Source organism: Panthera onca, chromosome X (assembly GCF_046562875.1).
Source record: "Panthera onca isolate mPanOnc1 chromosome X, mPanOnc1 haplotype 2, whole genome shotgun sequence".
In the NCBI taxonomy this organism is placed as follows: Eukaryota; Metazoa; Chordata; class Mammalia; order Carnivora; family Felidae; genus Panthera; species Panthera onca.
The window spans coordinates 125,503,660-125,517,870 of record NC_138357.1 but is presented as its reverse complement, the minus strand read 5'-3'; the positions used below and the strand labels follow the sequence as shown (position 1 = coordinate 125,517,870).

The 14,211-nt window shown below is 45.4% G+C and overlaps 1 protein-coding gene across 1 annotated transcript in view; it reads left to right on the top strand.

Moving 5' to 3' along the window:
- Positions 1 to 14,211, top strand: part of LOC145714023 (steryl-sulfatase-like) — a 151,883-nt gene that overhangs the window by 75,853 nt on the left and 61,819 nt on the right. Inside the window, exons 4-6 of the mRNA XM_081793018.1 lie at positions 173 to 294; positions 382 to 504; positions 2,094 to 2,517. Coding sequence (XP_081649144.1) covers positions 173 to 294; positions 382 to 504; positions 2,094 to 2,517 — 669 coding nt within the window. The remainder of the gene's footprint in view (positions 1 to 172; positions 295 to 381; positions 505 to 2,093; positions 2,518 to 14,211) is intronic.

Genomic DNA, 14,211 nt, shown 5'->3' with positions numbered 1-14,211 from the left:
TGATGGGATCGGCCGGTCTGTTCCCAGAGCAGAAGCACTGGGATGGTTTGTCCTGCATCATGCATCCTCCTAGGTGTTTCTCTGGATGACGGAGAGGTGACGCACTGTGAAAAGCCACAGTGGAGCTGCATGTGTCAAGGTCATCGTGAATGACACGAGTCTTCTGTTCTAGGACTCCCAATATTGACCGGTTGGCTGAAGGGGGCGTGAAGCTCACGCAGCACCTGGCGGCATCACCCCTGTGCACCCCGAGTAGGGCAGCCTTCATGACAGGCCGCTACCCCATCCGATCAGGTAACCTGCGGGCTCCGTGGCCATGGCTGCTGGCCTCCTAAGGGCATCCCCAGACTCCTGTTTCAGTGCTCGTCTCTCCTGCTTCAGGAATGGCATCTGAGTTCCTCGTGGGTGTGTATCTCTTCTCGGCCTCATCTGGAGGACTTCCCACCAGCGAGATTACATTTGCCAAGCTTCTCAAGGGTCAAGGCTATTCAACAGCTCTCATAGGTATGGGCAGCTGTGGAGTGGGAATCGAGGGCCTGGGACAGGACATGGTGACTGCCTTCTTACGGATGACATCACGCATACAGTTTGCACAACTTCAGATAGGGAACAAATGATCTCCATTTCCATTAAAATGCAATACACCTATCTGAGCTATTTGAATGTAAGGATACGGTCAGTGTGTGTATGTGGATGGATGGATGGATGGATGGATGGATGGATGGATAGATAGATAGATAGATAGATAGATAATGATAGATGGATGGACTGATGAATGTATGGATAAATGGAAAGGTGGATGACATAGGTGACAGAGGTAAGGATAGATAGATCAACAGATGAAGTAGATGATGGATGGGTGGATGAATGGATGAATTGTGGATGAAAGGATGAATGATGGAGGGATGAATGAGTGATGGATATAGGGATGGATGATGGATGATAGATATATGGATAATGGGTAGATGATGGATGGATGGATGATGGATGGATGGATGAATGATGGATAGATGGGTAGATAATGGATGGATAATGGGTGGATGGATAGATGATGAATGGATGGATATTGGGTTGATGGATGGATGCATGATGGATGGATGGTGGAGGGATGGATGGGTGCATAGAAGATGGTTAGATGGATGGATGTTGAATGGATGGGTAATTGGTGGATGGACGGATGAATGATGGATGAATGGATGATGAGTAGATGGATGATGGTTAAAGATGGATGATAAATTAATGAATGGATGGGTGGATGGATAGGTGATGGATGGACAGATGAGATGCAGAGATGGAACAAGTGATAGATTGATAAATAATTATAAATAGCCATACAGCATACGAAACTATGTATACACACTATGCTGTTGAGTATTTTAATTTTATATATTAGTGCTAAAATTATGTTAGACTTTGTCTCACTTGACATTGATTTTATTCAGTTGATAGGAGTGATACATTCGTCCTTTTTTAGTTAATATGCTTAAGTCTATGTGGGTCATCAGATGAATCCTAAAATATTTCATAGAAGCAAAATGACCATTGTCTTTCCTCCTACCTCTTGTCATTAAACCATCATGTTTTTCTTTTGTGAGACACTCAACCAATTTAGTGGTATAATTAACATTTTATAAGAAATGTTCATAGATGTTTAAAATAATTGCTGAGTTATGAGTGTGATTTGCTCATGCTTGAGGTGCAGCTTTTTGAGAAAGGATTCATTTTCACTTTTAATATTCAAGGGACAAAACCAAATTGGTCCTACAACTTTAATTTTAAGGAACTGTCTTTAAAGACACTGTGTTTTTCTGTGTATTTTTGTCACCTGCCTGTTAAATATGTTAGGTATTTTTCTTTTGTTTTCTTTTGTTATTTTCGACACTAAATTAGTTCTTGTTTTCTGATAGAGTGAGTAGTGAATACCTTGTTGTTTGTGGAGGAGGAAGTGAAAAACCAGGGGGTTCTACAGAATAGTAGGCGTTTGGCTAATAAACGTGCAGAGCGATCCCGCTTTTCACCAGGTGGGAATCAGACGCTAACGTTCAAGTTAGGGTGTTCATTGGGTCTAAACCTATCATCCGCTTCCTTCTCAGGGAAGTGGCACCTTGGGACGAACTGTCACAACAAAAGCGACTTTTGTCACCACCCATTGAGCCATGGCTTTGATTATTTCCATGGGATCCCTGTGACCAACCTAAGGGACTGCAAGCCCGGAGAAGGCAGTGTGTTCACCAGGGGTATCAGGCTGCTGGTGTTCATCCCTCTTCAGATCATAGCGGTCACTCTCCTCACCATGGTGGTGCTCAAGTACCTGGGGCTTGTCCGAGTGCCCCCTCTGGTCTTCTTCGGCCTTCTCTGCCTGGCCGCCATGATACTGGGCCTTCTGGTGTGCTTCCTGCATTACTTCCGGCCCCTGAACTGCTTCCTGATGAGGAACCACGAGATCACCCAGCAGCCTCTATCCTACGACAACCTCATGCAGAGGCTGGTGGCGGATGCGGCCCAGTTCATTCGACGGTAGGTATCACCTTTTATCCTGATGCTGCTGCCCGTGAAGCATAGTGTTTGGTTATTTCCGTACAGGTTGGAAAAATGGTGTGGTCTTGCCAGCCACGTTTCCCCTTCCATGCAGAGCAGATTTGTCCAGCTAGGCTCTCGGGAGGAAGGATGCAGAGAACGGACTGACACGTGATAGGAAGCGTAATGGCATGGGCTCTCGCTGGAACAGCTCTGCCGATATCACTCACATCTTGTGCTCCTGGTACCATGCCAGAAAGGTCTCCCACATGACCAAAGGGGCTTTAAGTATCACCACGGTCATTACTCTTCAAGTGAGCATTGTAAGCACGGTCATTACTCTTCAAGCGAGCATTGTAAGTGTAGATGTCCTTGCGACACAAAGGACACAGGGAGATCCCCCATGAAAGTTTCCGAGCAAAACCACTGTGTGAGGAGAAAGGGGGAAGCTGACGATCTCGTTTAGTCCGTGAGGACCCCTTTCATGCATAGTGTTGAGGGTTGCAGTCACCAACCAGAGAAGGGTTGGTGGCATTCCTGAGTAGGAACTGTATCAGCAACACCTACTGTCAAAAACAGAACCGTTCTGTTCCATTTGTCACCTTAGAGAAAAGTGGATGTTTCTTTTTTTCTTTTCAAAGTTTATTTATTTTGAGAGAGTGGGACAGAGAGGGGGAAGGGCAGAAACAGAGGGAGGGAGAGAGAATCGCAAGCGGGCTCCAGTCCATGAGTGCAGAGCCAGATGCAGAGCTTGAACTCATGAACTATGAGGTCATGACCTGAGCTGAAATCAGGAGTCAGGTGCCACCCAGGTGCCCTGAGAAAAGTGGAAATTTCATCTTAAAATCACACATTGGGTCTGGGCAGTCACTGGCCGCGTGCATGCTGGGAGCGTGAGTTGTTCCGGCACCAAAGGCTGCAGAGACTGGGTTTCAGCACAACGGCAGGAGGGAGGACGTAATGCGGGTCTGGACGGAAGATTTTAAGCTGACAGTCATGCTCTTAAGTGTCTGTCGTAATCACTTGCATATAGAGGTGCCATTGGGTTATTGGTGCCTATGTAGGTTTGTTGGCCCGCACAGCCAGAATAATGGCTGCTCAGACTGTTACAAGAACCGAGGCTGCTGTTAAAACTGAAGGTTGCCCATCTTTTCTCTTGAGGTTGCTACTGAGCCGTGCTGAGGAACATCTCCTTTTAACAAGCTCCCTGAGAGAGTCTAAAACACATGTCTCCTAGGACACTCGGAAACGTACTAGAGTGTCGATGGGGACTTTAGTGACAAAAGCTGCAATTATTGTTTTGCCCCCAGACTTTTCTAGAAGGGGATACTGACTTGTGATCTAATGCAAAAGTTTTAGAACTTTATAAGGTATACATGTTATGTTGTCATCCAGTAAGATATACATAGATTGTTAATTGAAACAAGTCTCTTGAAACGATTCTTTTTTTTTTTTAGCAGCATGATCACTTCTGATACTTTGCATCTTACTTTTTTTTTTTTTTTTTAGTTTTTTTAACATTTATTCATTTTTGACAGACAGAGAGCAAGAGCGAGGGAGGGGCAGAGAGAGAAGGAGACACAGAATCCAAACCAGGTCTAGGCTCGGAGCTGACAGTACAGACCCCGAGGCGGGGCTTGAACTGACAAACAGTGACATCATGACCTGAGCTGAAGTCAGATGCTTAACCGACTGAACCAGCCAGGCGCTCCACTTTGCATCTTATTCTGTTGTGTGTGTGTGTGTGTGTGTGTGTGTGTGTGTGTGTGTGTGTTTTGGTAATGTTTTATTTCTTTTTGAGAGAGAAAGTACGAGTGGGGGAGGGGCACAGAGAGAGAGGGACAGAGGATACAAAGTAGGCTCTGCACTGACGGCGGTGAGTCCCCATGTGGGTCTCGAACTCAGGAACTGTGAGATCATGACCTCAGCCAAAGTCAAAGACTCAACCAACTGACCACCTAGGTGCCCCTGTAGTGTGTTATTTTTTTTTATTTTTTTTTTAACGTTTATTCACTTTTGAGAGAGAGAGGGACAGAGTGTGAGCGGGGGAGGGGCAGAGAGAGGGGGAGACACAGAATCCAAAGCAGGTTCCAGGCTCCAAGCTGTCAGCACAGAGCCCGACACGGGGCTCGAACTCACGGACCACGAGATCATGACCTGAGGCGAAGTTGGACGCTTAACCGACTGAGCCACCCAGGTGTCCCTGTTGTGTATTATTTTTTAAGAACTGGCTGTGACACTAAATTAGCGTCATAAGTCAACAGTGGGCCACAGTTCGCGTGGTTGAAAAAGCTCTTACCACATGGGTTAACCTCGCTGTGTTTTCTAAGCAAGGGAGCAGCCATCCCGGACTCAGACGGCGCTCCCTGGGATTGCAGACCTGTCCACTCATGCCAGAACACAGCAGTCTGCTGTCTGCCAAATTTGCTCTAACAGCTGAACACTCGCCCATCCGTCTGCATCCACCAGCAATCTCTCAGAAACAGAAGACATTAATAATACGGTGGCCCCTGCAGAATCACAGGGGTCAGGGATCAGACTCGGCTTCTAGATGAATCACTTCTTTTCAACAGGTGGTATTTTGACAGCAGTGGAGGAGTCTATAGAGAGTATGAATATTCATATGATTACAAGGCATTTTAATGGGTCCCTCCGCATGTGGCTTTGGGAGGGAACCAAGAGCAATTTGATCCTAAGGGTATTGAAGCCTGTGTCGTTCATGTGGGTGAGATGCAGGCATCTGCAATTTTCTGGCAGAACTAGAGATTTAAGATGTTCGAGCGACACCGCGGTTGAAAGTTGGGGTTATTGAGTTATTACAGAAGGGTTTATTCTTCGAAATAGATGGTTCCAGAGGAAATGCCTGTTGCTCACGTTGGTGTAGCACGTGCAGTCAGTATTAGTGAAAATACTGCATTTGTTTCCCAAAAAGGTTTTGCCATGACGTTGCCTGAACACACAAAGATTGAAAACATCTAGGTAAACCCATCCTTGGGTACAGTTGTCCTCAGACTGTGTCACATGTGATACCTGATTCGCTGCGGGTGATGGCCACACATCTTGAAAGATCTGCGTTAATGTGTCACCAAAGAATCATAGCAACGTTTGTACAAAAAAAAAAAAAAAGATTGTTTTAAGGAGGTGAAGACCTCATTTATATGTGTTGTGTCATTGGCCAGCATATCCTGAATAATTTAAGAAGGTCTTACCACCTTTGTGTGAGAAATGGGTTCAGACTCGGCAGGAGCAGGACAATGACCAAAGCAATGGCAATGTTTCTGAAATTTATTCAAATGCGTTTCAGTTCAGAATTTCCCAGTGGAAACTGGCACCTTCTCGTGATATGTTAGCATAAAAGACAATGTGGGGGGTATGCAGTTCACGTTCAATTCGTATGTCAATAATAGTGATAAAAATGGTTTAAACTGATATCTCTAAAATTTATTTATTTATTTATTTATTTATTTATTTATTTATTTTTACATTTTTATTCATTTTTGTTATTTGCAAGACAGAGCTAGAGCAGGGGAGGGGCAGAGAGAGAGGGAGACACAGAATCCAAAGCAGGCTCTTGGCTCTGAGCTGTCAGCACAGAGCCTGATGCGGGGCTCGAACTCACTGACTGTGAGATCACCGACTAAGCCACCCAGGTGCCCCTTTTATTTCTAAAATTTATATTCGTTCTCTAAGCCTTTTCGCTGGAATGATTTTATACTGAGGATACGGACTTGAGATGTGGAGCTGCAGATGACAGGGGCGTGAGGTCTTCTGAAGCAAATTTGCTACAGACAGGTCACCAGTGCTTACTTCTAACATTGAGGAGACTGGTGGTTGGGAATGCTGAAACCACAACATGGCCCGTGGGGCCTCATCCTAATTTACTCCCAGGGATAAAATTTGTCTTGGGGAGATGTTTTTGTTGGAAGGCTAGATGATCGGTTCACCACACCATATGCTATAAGCTGTATAGTAACTCAAGAGGCAGCTCATCCTGAACCCACTTGAATTAGCAAGAGTCCTTGTTGCTCTTAGAGGCAGGAATGAGCTGTAGATTTCTTGGAGATCGCCGGCCTTCCCCCTGTGTGCTGAGTGAAGGATCCTACAGCCATCCAGCTTCCTCCCTTAGGCATTCCTGTCTTCAGGGCTCTGTAAGTCAGGGCCAGCTTGGGTGCAAGGCGCAAACGGGGCATGTTCAAGTGTCAGCGACCTCTGCTCAGTGGTCCTTTCCTGCCAGGCCCTGGGGACACACACATCACGTCTTTCATGCTGCAAAACAGCCGCATGAGATGGGAGAAAAGAGATGTCTTCTTGTGGGGGCATTTGAGGCCCCACATTTGGAGTGAATTACCAAAGCCCTATGACTAATAGCAACACACTAGATCCAAAACCACAGCTAAGTGCCCGTGAAGCCTCCTCTCTCTTTCGGAGCGGGCCATTTAGATGCCTCTGCTCTGCTCTGCCAGGGACTCTGCCAACTTGCTGATTAGATTTGAGTACAGGGGAGGTGGAAGGAGACCGGGGAATCTTACAGATGTCTCAGTAGACCTTCTACAAACGGAAGAGTCCAGGTGTCACCCCTCAAAGGAGATGCATCCTGGTAATTCTTCCAGGAGCTCTGAGGTCTGCACAGTCATTACCATGGTGATGGAGAAGTGTTTGCATATTCTGAAAAGAAAACAGAGGCTGCATAATAACAGGTGAATTTAGTGAGTTAATTTTATTCACAAAGTAGTGTTTCATTCATTTAAGTCAAGGCTACATTTAAAAAGGTTAATGCCACTGGGTAGAATGAGATCCACATTTCGTATCGTCCTCGACAGAGCGAGGGGAACCTGGGTCATTGTGTGGTGTCAGGGGCCAGATATGTTGGCCTCTTTTCTCCCTAAATTCATGGAAAACACCGCTTCATTGCTAGGGAAAACATTACAATTGAAAGAAACTTCTCTTTGTTTTTCTCTGCGAATATTCACATGTTCAGGCTGAAGAGGGCATTTCTAAGAGGCACGGTGACTTTACACACACCCACATAATTTGTATAGTTTATGGTATCCAGCGATTGGATTCAAAAATTCATATGAAATTGACCCTGAGAATTCTGTTCTCCAGGCTCCCGTGTTCAGTGCATATCGAATGTATTCAACATGTACTCAATATGTATTGAACATATTTAGTGTAGGTGTGTGTGTGTGCTAAGAGGCTGTCATTGGAAGTGAAATAAATGCTAACAATTTTCAGTTGAGCTTAAGAAGGGATATCTCTTGTATTTTTAGCGTTGAGTCTACTAGAAAGCAAATGTAAACTTTGGCAAAGATCTAGAGTTCCTTTATTTATTTATTTATTTATTTATTTATTTATTTATTTATTTATTTTTAAATTTACATCCAAGTTAGTTGGCAGATAGTACAATAATGATTTCAGGAGTAGAATCCAGTGATTCATCCCCTACATGTATCACCCAGTGCTCATCATAACAAGTGCCCTCCTTAATGTGCCCCTTGCCCACTTAGCCCATCCCCCCACCCACAATCCCTCTAGCAACCTTCTGTTTGCTCTCTGTATTTAAGAGTCTCTTATGTTTTGTACCCCTCCCTGTTTTTACATTATTTTTGCTTCCCTTCCCTTATGTTCATCGGTTTTGTATCTTAAATTCCTCATATGAGTGAAGTCATATGATGTCTTTCTCTGACTAATTTCGCTTAGCGTAATACCCCACAGTTCCATCCACGTAGTTGCAAATGGCAAGATTTCATTCTTTTTGATTGCCGAGTAATACTCCATTGTATATATATACCACATCTTCTTTATCCATTCATCCATCGATGGACATTTGGGCTCTTTCCACACTTTTGCTATTGTCGATAGCACTGCTATAAATATTGGGGTGCATGTGCCCCTTCGAAACAGCATACCTGTATCCCTTGGATAAATACCTGGTAGTGCAATTAGTGGGTCGTAGGGTAGTTCTATTTTTAATTTTTTGAGGAACCTCCATACTGTTTTCCAGAATAGCTGCACCAGTTTGCATTCACACCAACAGTGCAAAAGGGTTTCTCTGCATCCTCGCCAACACCTATTGTTGCCTGACTTGTTAATGTTAGCCATTCTGACAGGTATGAGGTGGTATCTCCTTGTGGTTTTGATTTGTATTTCCCTGATGATGAGGGATGTTGAGCATCTTTTCATGTGTGTGTTAGTCATCTGGAAGCGTTCTTTGGAAAAGTGTCTATTCATGTGTTTTGCCCATTTCTTCACTGGATTATTTGTTTTTCGGGTGTTGAGTTTCATAAGTTCTTTACAGATTTAGGATACTAACCCTTCATCTGATACATCATTTACAAACATCTTCTCCCATTCCATCAGTTGCCTTTTAGTTTTGTTGATTGTTTTCCTTCGACATGCAGAAGGCTTTTGTCTTGATGAGGTCCCTAGAGTTCTGTTTTTAATCTCTGATTTCCTAGAGTGGCAAGATCTCATTTTTGTGACTTCAGCAAATCCTGATTTGCAAAGGGAAGCGACCATGACATCAGAATGTTGGAAAAGCATGAGTAAGCAGAGGAGGTAACTTTGCCACACAGAGAGTATGTGCTTACTGGAGGGTCACGGGGAAGTGCTCCCTCTACCATTTTCCATGGTGTGTAGTTTTACAGGAAATAGAGACTTCTTTCTGCAAACATTGTTGTCATCATAATGCTGTAAAACCTGGAACTAGCTGATAAATGTATCATCGGAAGACCTGACCTTTTATCCTGTTCCACTGCCATTGATATTTGGCACAGTCAAAATCTTGAAACGCATTTACAGGGTCCCTTTGACCTAGCCTTTGACATTTCCAGCCAGACTGTGGTATAAGTGGCCATGATGAATAGCTGCGATTTGGCACAAAGCATCTTCTGAAGAAAGAGATTGTGGGATGACTTTATTAGTTTAAATAAGAGTTTAAGCCAGAAAGGAATGGGGGTGATATCGATTTTAATCCACGGGGAGAAAAGTACATCAGATTAACGATTCAGGGCAACACAAAGGGACACATATGTGTTCAACAGGAGAAAGGTTAAGTAATTAAAGAATGGTCTTGCTCAGTAAGGATAGATGCCCCTTGATTGGTTTCTACCTTGCATGAGCCAACAGGACGTGGGTTTAGGAATGCAAGGGGTTTGGGCTCTTAGTATGAGTGTCCATCCCAGGCTGAGCAAGCCACAAGCCAAATACACTTACAGGCAGCTCCTTGCTTTTTGCTCTAGTGTGTCTAGATCCACAGCATTCCTAACTGAAGGGGGCGTGTGGATAAAGCACTCTCAGACCTTCCTCCTTTCATCAAACACACACATCTCTTTTATGCCCTGGGATTATGACCTAAACTGGAATCAGCAAGCGCGGCCTTTGGGACGTCAGGCATTGAAGCACGGATCCCTGGGGGTCCAGGCTGGTGAGGAAATTAGCAATGGGTGGTCCGGGTCTGGAGGCCCAAGGGAACTGGCTTTGGTTCAGCTCCTTCCCAGTGGTGGCCTGCTGTCCCTCAGAAATGCAGGCTGGTGCTGCTGACTTGTCCCTTGTTCCAGAGAGGAGGTACTGGGTGGTTCAGTTGACTGGCTATCCAACTCTCGATTTTGGCTCAGCTCATGATCTCACGGTTCTGAGAGTTCAAGCCCCACATCGGGCTCCGTGCTGACAGCATGGAGCGTGCTTCAGATCGTCTGTCCCCTTCTCTCATTGCACCTCCCTGCTTGCTCTCCGTCTGTCAAAAACAAATAAACATTTATCTTAAAAAAGAGAAAGGATAAATGCCTATTTGTGAGAGGGAACTATTTGAGGAGGAGTTTTTTTTTATGGGAAACTTCTCAGTGTTTTAACGTTAGCTTGTTTTTTTTAGCACTCAGAACCACTGTTGAATGAATGAATTGCTGTACTCTCTGTGCCTTAGAATAGACCCCATTTTACTCACTTCCCGGGGTCCTCTTTTTGTGTCCTTCATGGGCTTCTCTCCCCGTCCCTAGGCTGGGGGCAAACCTGCACAATAGATGATCTGTCTTCTATTGTCCTTCAGGATCATAACAGTTATTCCTAGCAGGCACATTTACTGTGATGGGGTGAATATACTCTCCTCTTCTCTTTCTCTCCCCTTGGAGGGCCCATCCAAGGAGGCTCTCTCTGCCACCGTTTTAGGTACTCTCCTAGTAACTGAAAAGAAATGCGATCGATTTTCCAAAGGCACTTTGGAGAAACCATCTCCTTCCTCGGGGTCTCATTTCCTATTACAACAATTACAGATGTTTTTATTTCCTGTTACCTAAAATGCAGGGAAACAATTTTTTTATTTTGTTTCTGCATAACCTCAGTGTCTTGCAGTTACCTCACCCCTAAAAATAAAATCTTTCTTTGGGTTAGGAGAATGAATGCATGGACGCCAGGGAATTTACAACCAGAAGCAGCAAAGAATCTTTCCTGTACCTGTTGTAGGGTAGGGTGTGTGGGTGACCTCAGGTACATGCATTCCGGTCACAGTGGGCTTGGAGAGTCACAGCTGGTGATGAGTGGGTTCAGAGTCTGGTAGCCTCCGTTGGTGACCCACCTAATGTAACGTGAGAGCCACAGACAAGTCTGCGTGTGCAGAATTCTTGCACAGAGAGCCCAGCGTGAAGGTCAGCAGATGAGGCCAGTGTGGGCAGGCTGGAAGGATGTGGGTGAAGACTGAAACCAGGCAGCTTTTTTTTTAGGTCTGTTACATAGATTGGCTTTCAGACCTGGGTGTCCATTTTGTCTCCCTGCGTTTTTGAGGTAAGAAGGTGTCTTTCCTAGTTTTCTCGTCTTTGTTTTTGTTTTCCAGAGCCATCTCTATTGTTCTGTGGCTCCAAAAGTGACACGTGCTACTCTAAAAAAATTGAAGCAGTGTAAAAATGGGTAATGTCGAATGTTGACATTGTTGCTGGTCTTTGCTCCTTCACACTAAGTTCTCGCTTTCCCCAGCCCAAGATGCAGCAAAGTCTGTGTGTTAGTGGTATCTCTCTGGGTTTCTTTCCATACATGTCAGTTTTTATTTTTAAAATTATTATGATTTAGGGCTACCTGGCTGGCTCAGTTGGTAGAGCATGTGACTCTTGACCTCAGAGTTGGGAGTTCAAGCCCCACAATGCATGTAGAGATTATTTAAAAATAAAATCTTTAATTTTTTTAATGTTTAATTTTTGAGAGAGAGAGAGAGAGAGAGAGAGAGAGAGAGAGAATGAGCAGGGGAGGGGCAGAGAGAGAGGGAGATACAGAACCTGATGCAGGGCTCAAACCCATGAACCGTGAGATCATGACCTGAGCCAAACTCGGATGCTTCACCAACTGAGCCACCCAGCCACCCCTAAAAATAAAATCTTTTAAAACACTATTCCGATTTGTTGAATGAATAATTTGGGCACTCCGTGTAATCACACTTGTGCTTTTAGCTCATCTGGGTAGCAGATACCCAGGACAGGTGCCTGCCATCATCTAGTGTCCTGTCTGTGAGTATACACTGGGAGAGTGCTGACATACACATGTTTGTGGAAAGCATTTGCATGCAGTGTCACGTAGCATGAACCTTTGGAACCTGCCTCTCTCCAGGAGCAAGTTATTGACCCTGCCAAGTTGAGATTGGTTTCTGGCGGCAGGATCTGAGAAAGCCTACCTTTATAGTTTCAGTCCCGAGTACCATGTCAGCCAAATGTTCATCCGGTCGATGTGGGGGTGTGTGTGGAGGCAACAGAGGAATCGCTGGGTGTGTACATGTGTGTCTCGTACACAGCGGCGGCACTGACCTCTGGCTGGGTGACTGGTGAGGCCGTTCGCTGCCTCGTGCCTGCTGTAATCACAGCATCCGAGGGCTCTCAGAAGGAACCAACACACATTCCTGTGTGCTTCCCAGTTACTCCCGACACTGGCTCATGCTGGGACTTTGGTTGAATAAGAATGGTCAAGCCCTCGGATGAGGAATATGCTGTTCCAGACCTTCATGGCAGAAAAAAACAAAAACAAACAAAAAGAAAACAACAACAGCTTGAGAAAAAAAAAACCAAATGCCTCCTCCGTCTCCGTGCCTATGTTTTCACCCTGTATTTATAGGACGTCAGTCTTTGCATTCTCAGATTGAAATGATTGCAGGCTACTGGGAAGGCACAGAGCTGCCTGCTGTATTTTCACAAACACAGCGAAAGCATGTAGTGGCGGAAAGTTCTCTATCTTTTCACACGGCATGCAAGACCGTGGCAATACATTTTCAGAAGCGTTGTGTACTGAAGTGCGGAAGCTAATAAAACAGGACCTAAGCTGTTATTGACAAGTCTCCCTCCCAGCAACTTGATGGAGTGTCACGGAGGCTTCCAGGTCGTAGACCCAGGCGTCCTCGATGACTCTGACCTCCTCTCTGTCAGAGGCTGTTGCTCAGCGAGAATTGCTACCCCAGAGAGGAGGCTGTGAGTCACACTGCAGGGTGTGTGCACGGAAGCCATGGATTTGCGTGTGCCTAGCTCATGTCCCATGCACTGTCCCGTGTCCCTGTAGTCCCGCACGGTAAATCTTCATGCCATAGGCTGTCACAAGCCCCGGTCCACTTGACATTTCCCAGCGTTGCTGGTGCATCTAATACCTGATCCCCGTGCTTTGGCACCCAGCACCGTGGCTGGTGTCCATGATGTCCTGTCCGCTCAGTGAAAGACCACCTTGCAGAGACATGATAGAAGACAGACTCGTGTAACACTGTGCACTCTTATCATACACGCACAGATGGCCTTCTCTCCTTCCATGGAGGGTCCTCCTGTGTCCCAGGAACAGAAGTCACCGTCCATGGCTCAGGGTTCATGGGTTCGAGCCCCACGTCGGGCTCTGGGCTGACAGCTCAGAGCCTGGAGCCTGCTTTGGATTCTGTGTCTCCCTCTCTCTCTGCTCCTCCCCTGTTCATTCTCTCTCTCCCTCCCTCCCTCTGTGTGTCTCTTTTTCTCAAAAATAAACACACACACACACACAAAAAAAAAAAAAAAGAAAAGAAAAGAATTGCTTTCACAGTAACTTGAGACTCTTGATCAGTTTGGCCCAGTTCCTAGAATGTTCCATATAATTTCCAAAACTTTAGTGTTGACAATGGAGTGTTCATTCCAGGAGACCTGTTCTATAGTGGAAGGTGAGCAATATGGCGGAATCCAGAGTTGAATTGGCATTAGACAGGTAGACAGGTGTCTTTGTAAGAACTTGGGAAATCAAGAGATGGTCTTTACTAGGCACTGGCTTATCTGTGTGTCCATGTTCCAAAGAGAATGTGCTTTTTAAGGCCCTTGAATTGGTATTAATCAACTGTGTAGAGAGGGAAGAATAGAATTCAAGAGCAAAGCAGGCCATACCCCACGACATTCCTTCCAGAGTTGTGTCCTCAGGGTATGCCTCAAGGACACAGCACTTCCTTCCGCTGATCTGCACAGGGTAAGCATCAGTCTCTTCACAGGCACGCCGTGGAGACTTCTGCTTCTTTGAGTAAAACGTACAATATTAGGGGCGCCGGGGTGGCTCAGTCAGTTAGGCGTCTGACCTCAGCTCAGGTCATGATGTCATGGTGGGTGGGATCAAGCCCTGCATTGGGCTCCGAGCTGGTGATGCAGAGCCTGCTTGGGGTTCTCTCTCTCTCCCTCTCTCTCTGCCCCTTCTCTGCTCTCTATCTCGAAAATTAATAAATACATTTTA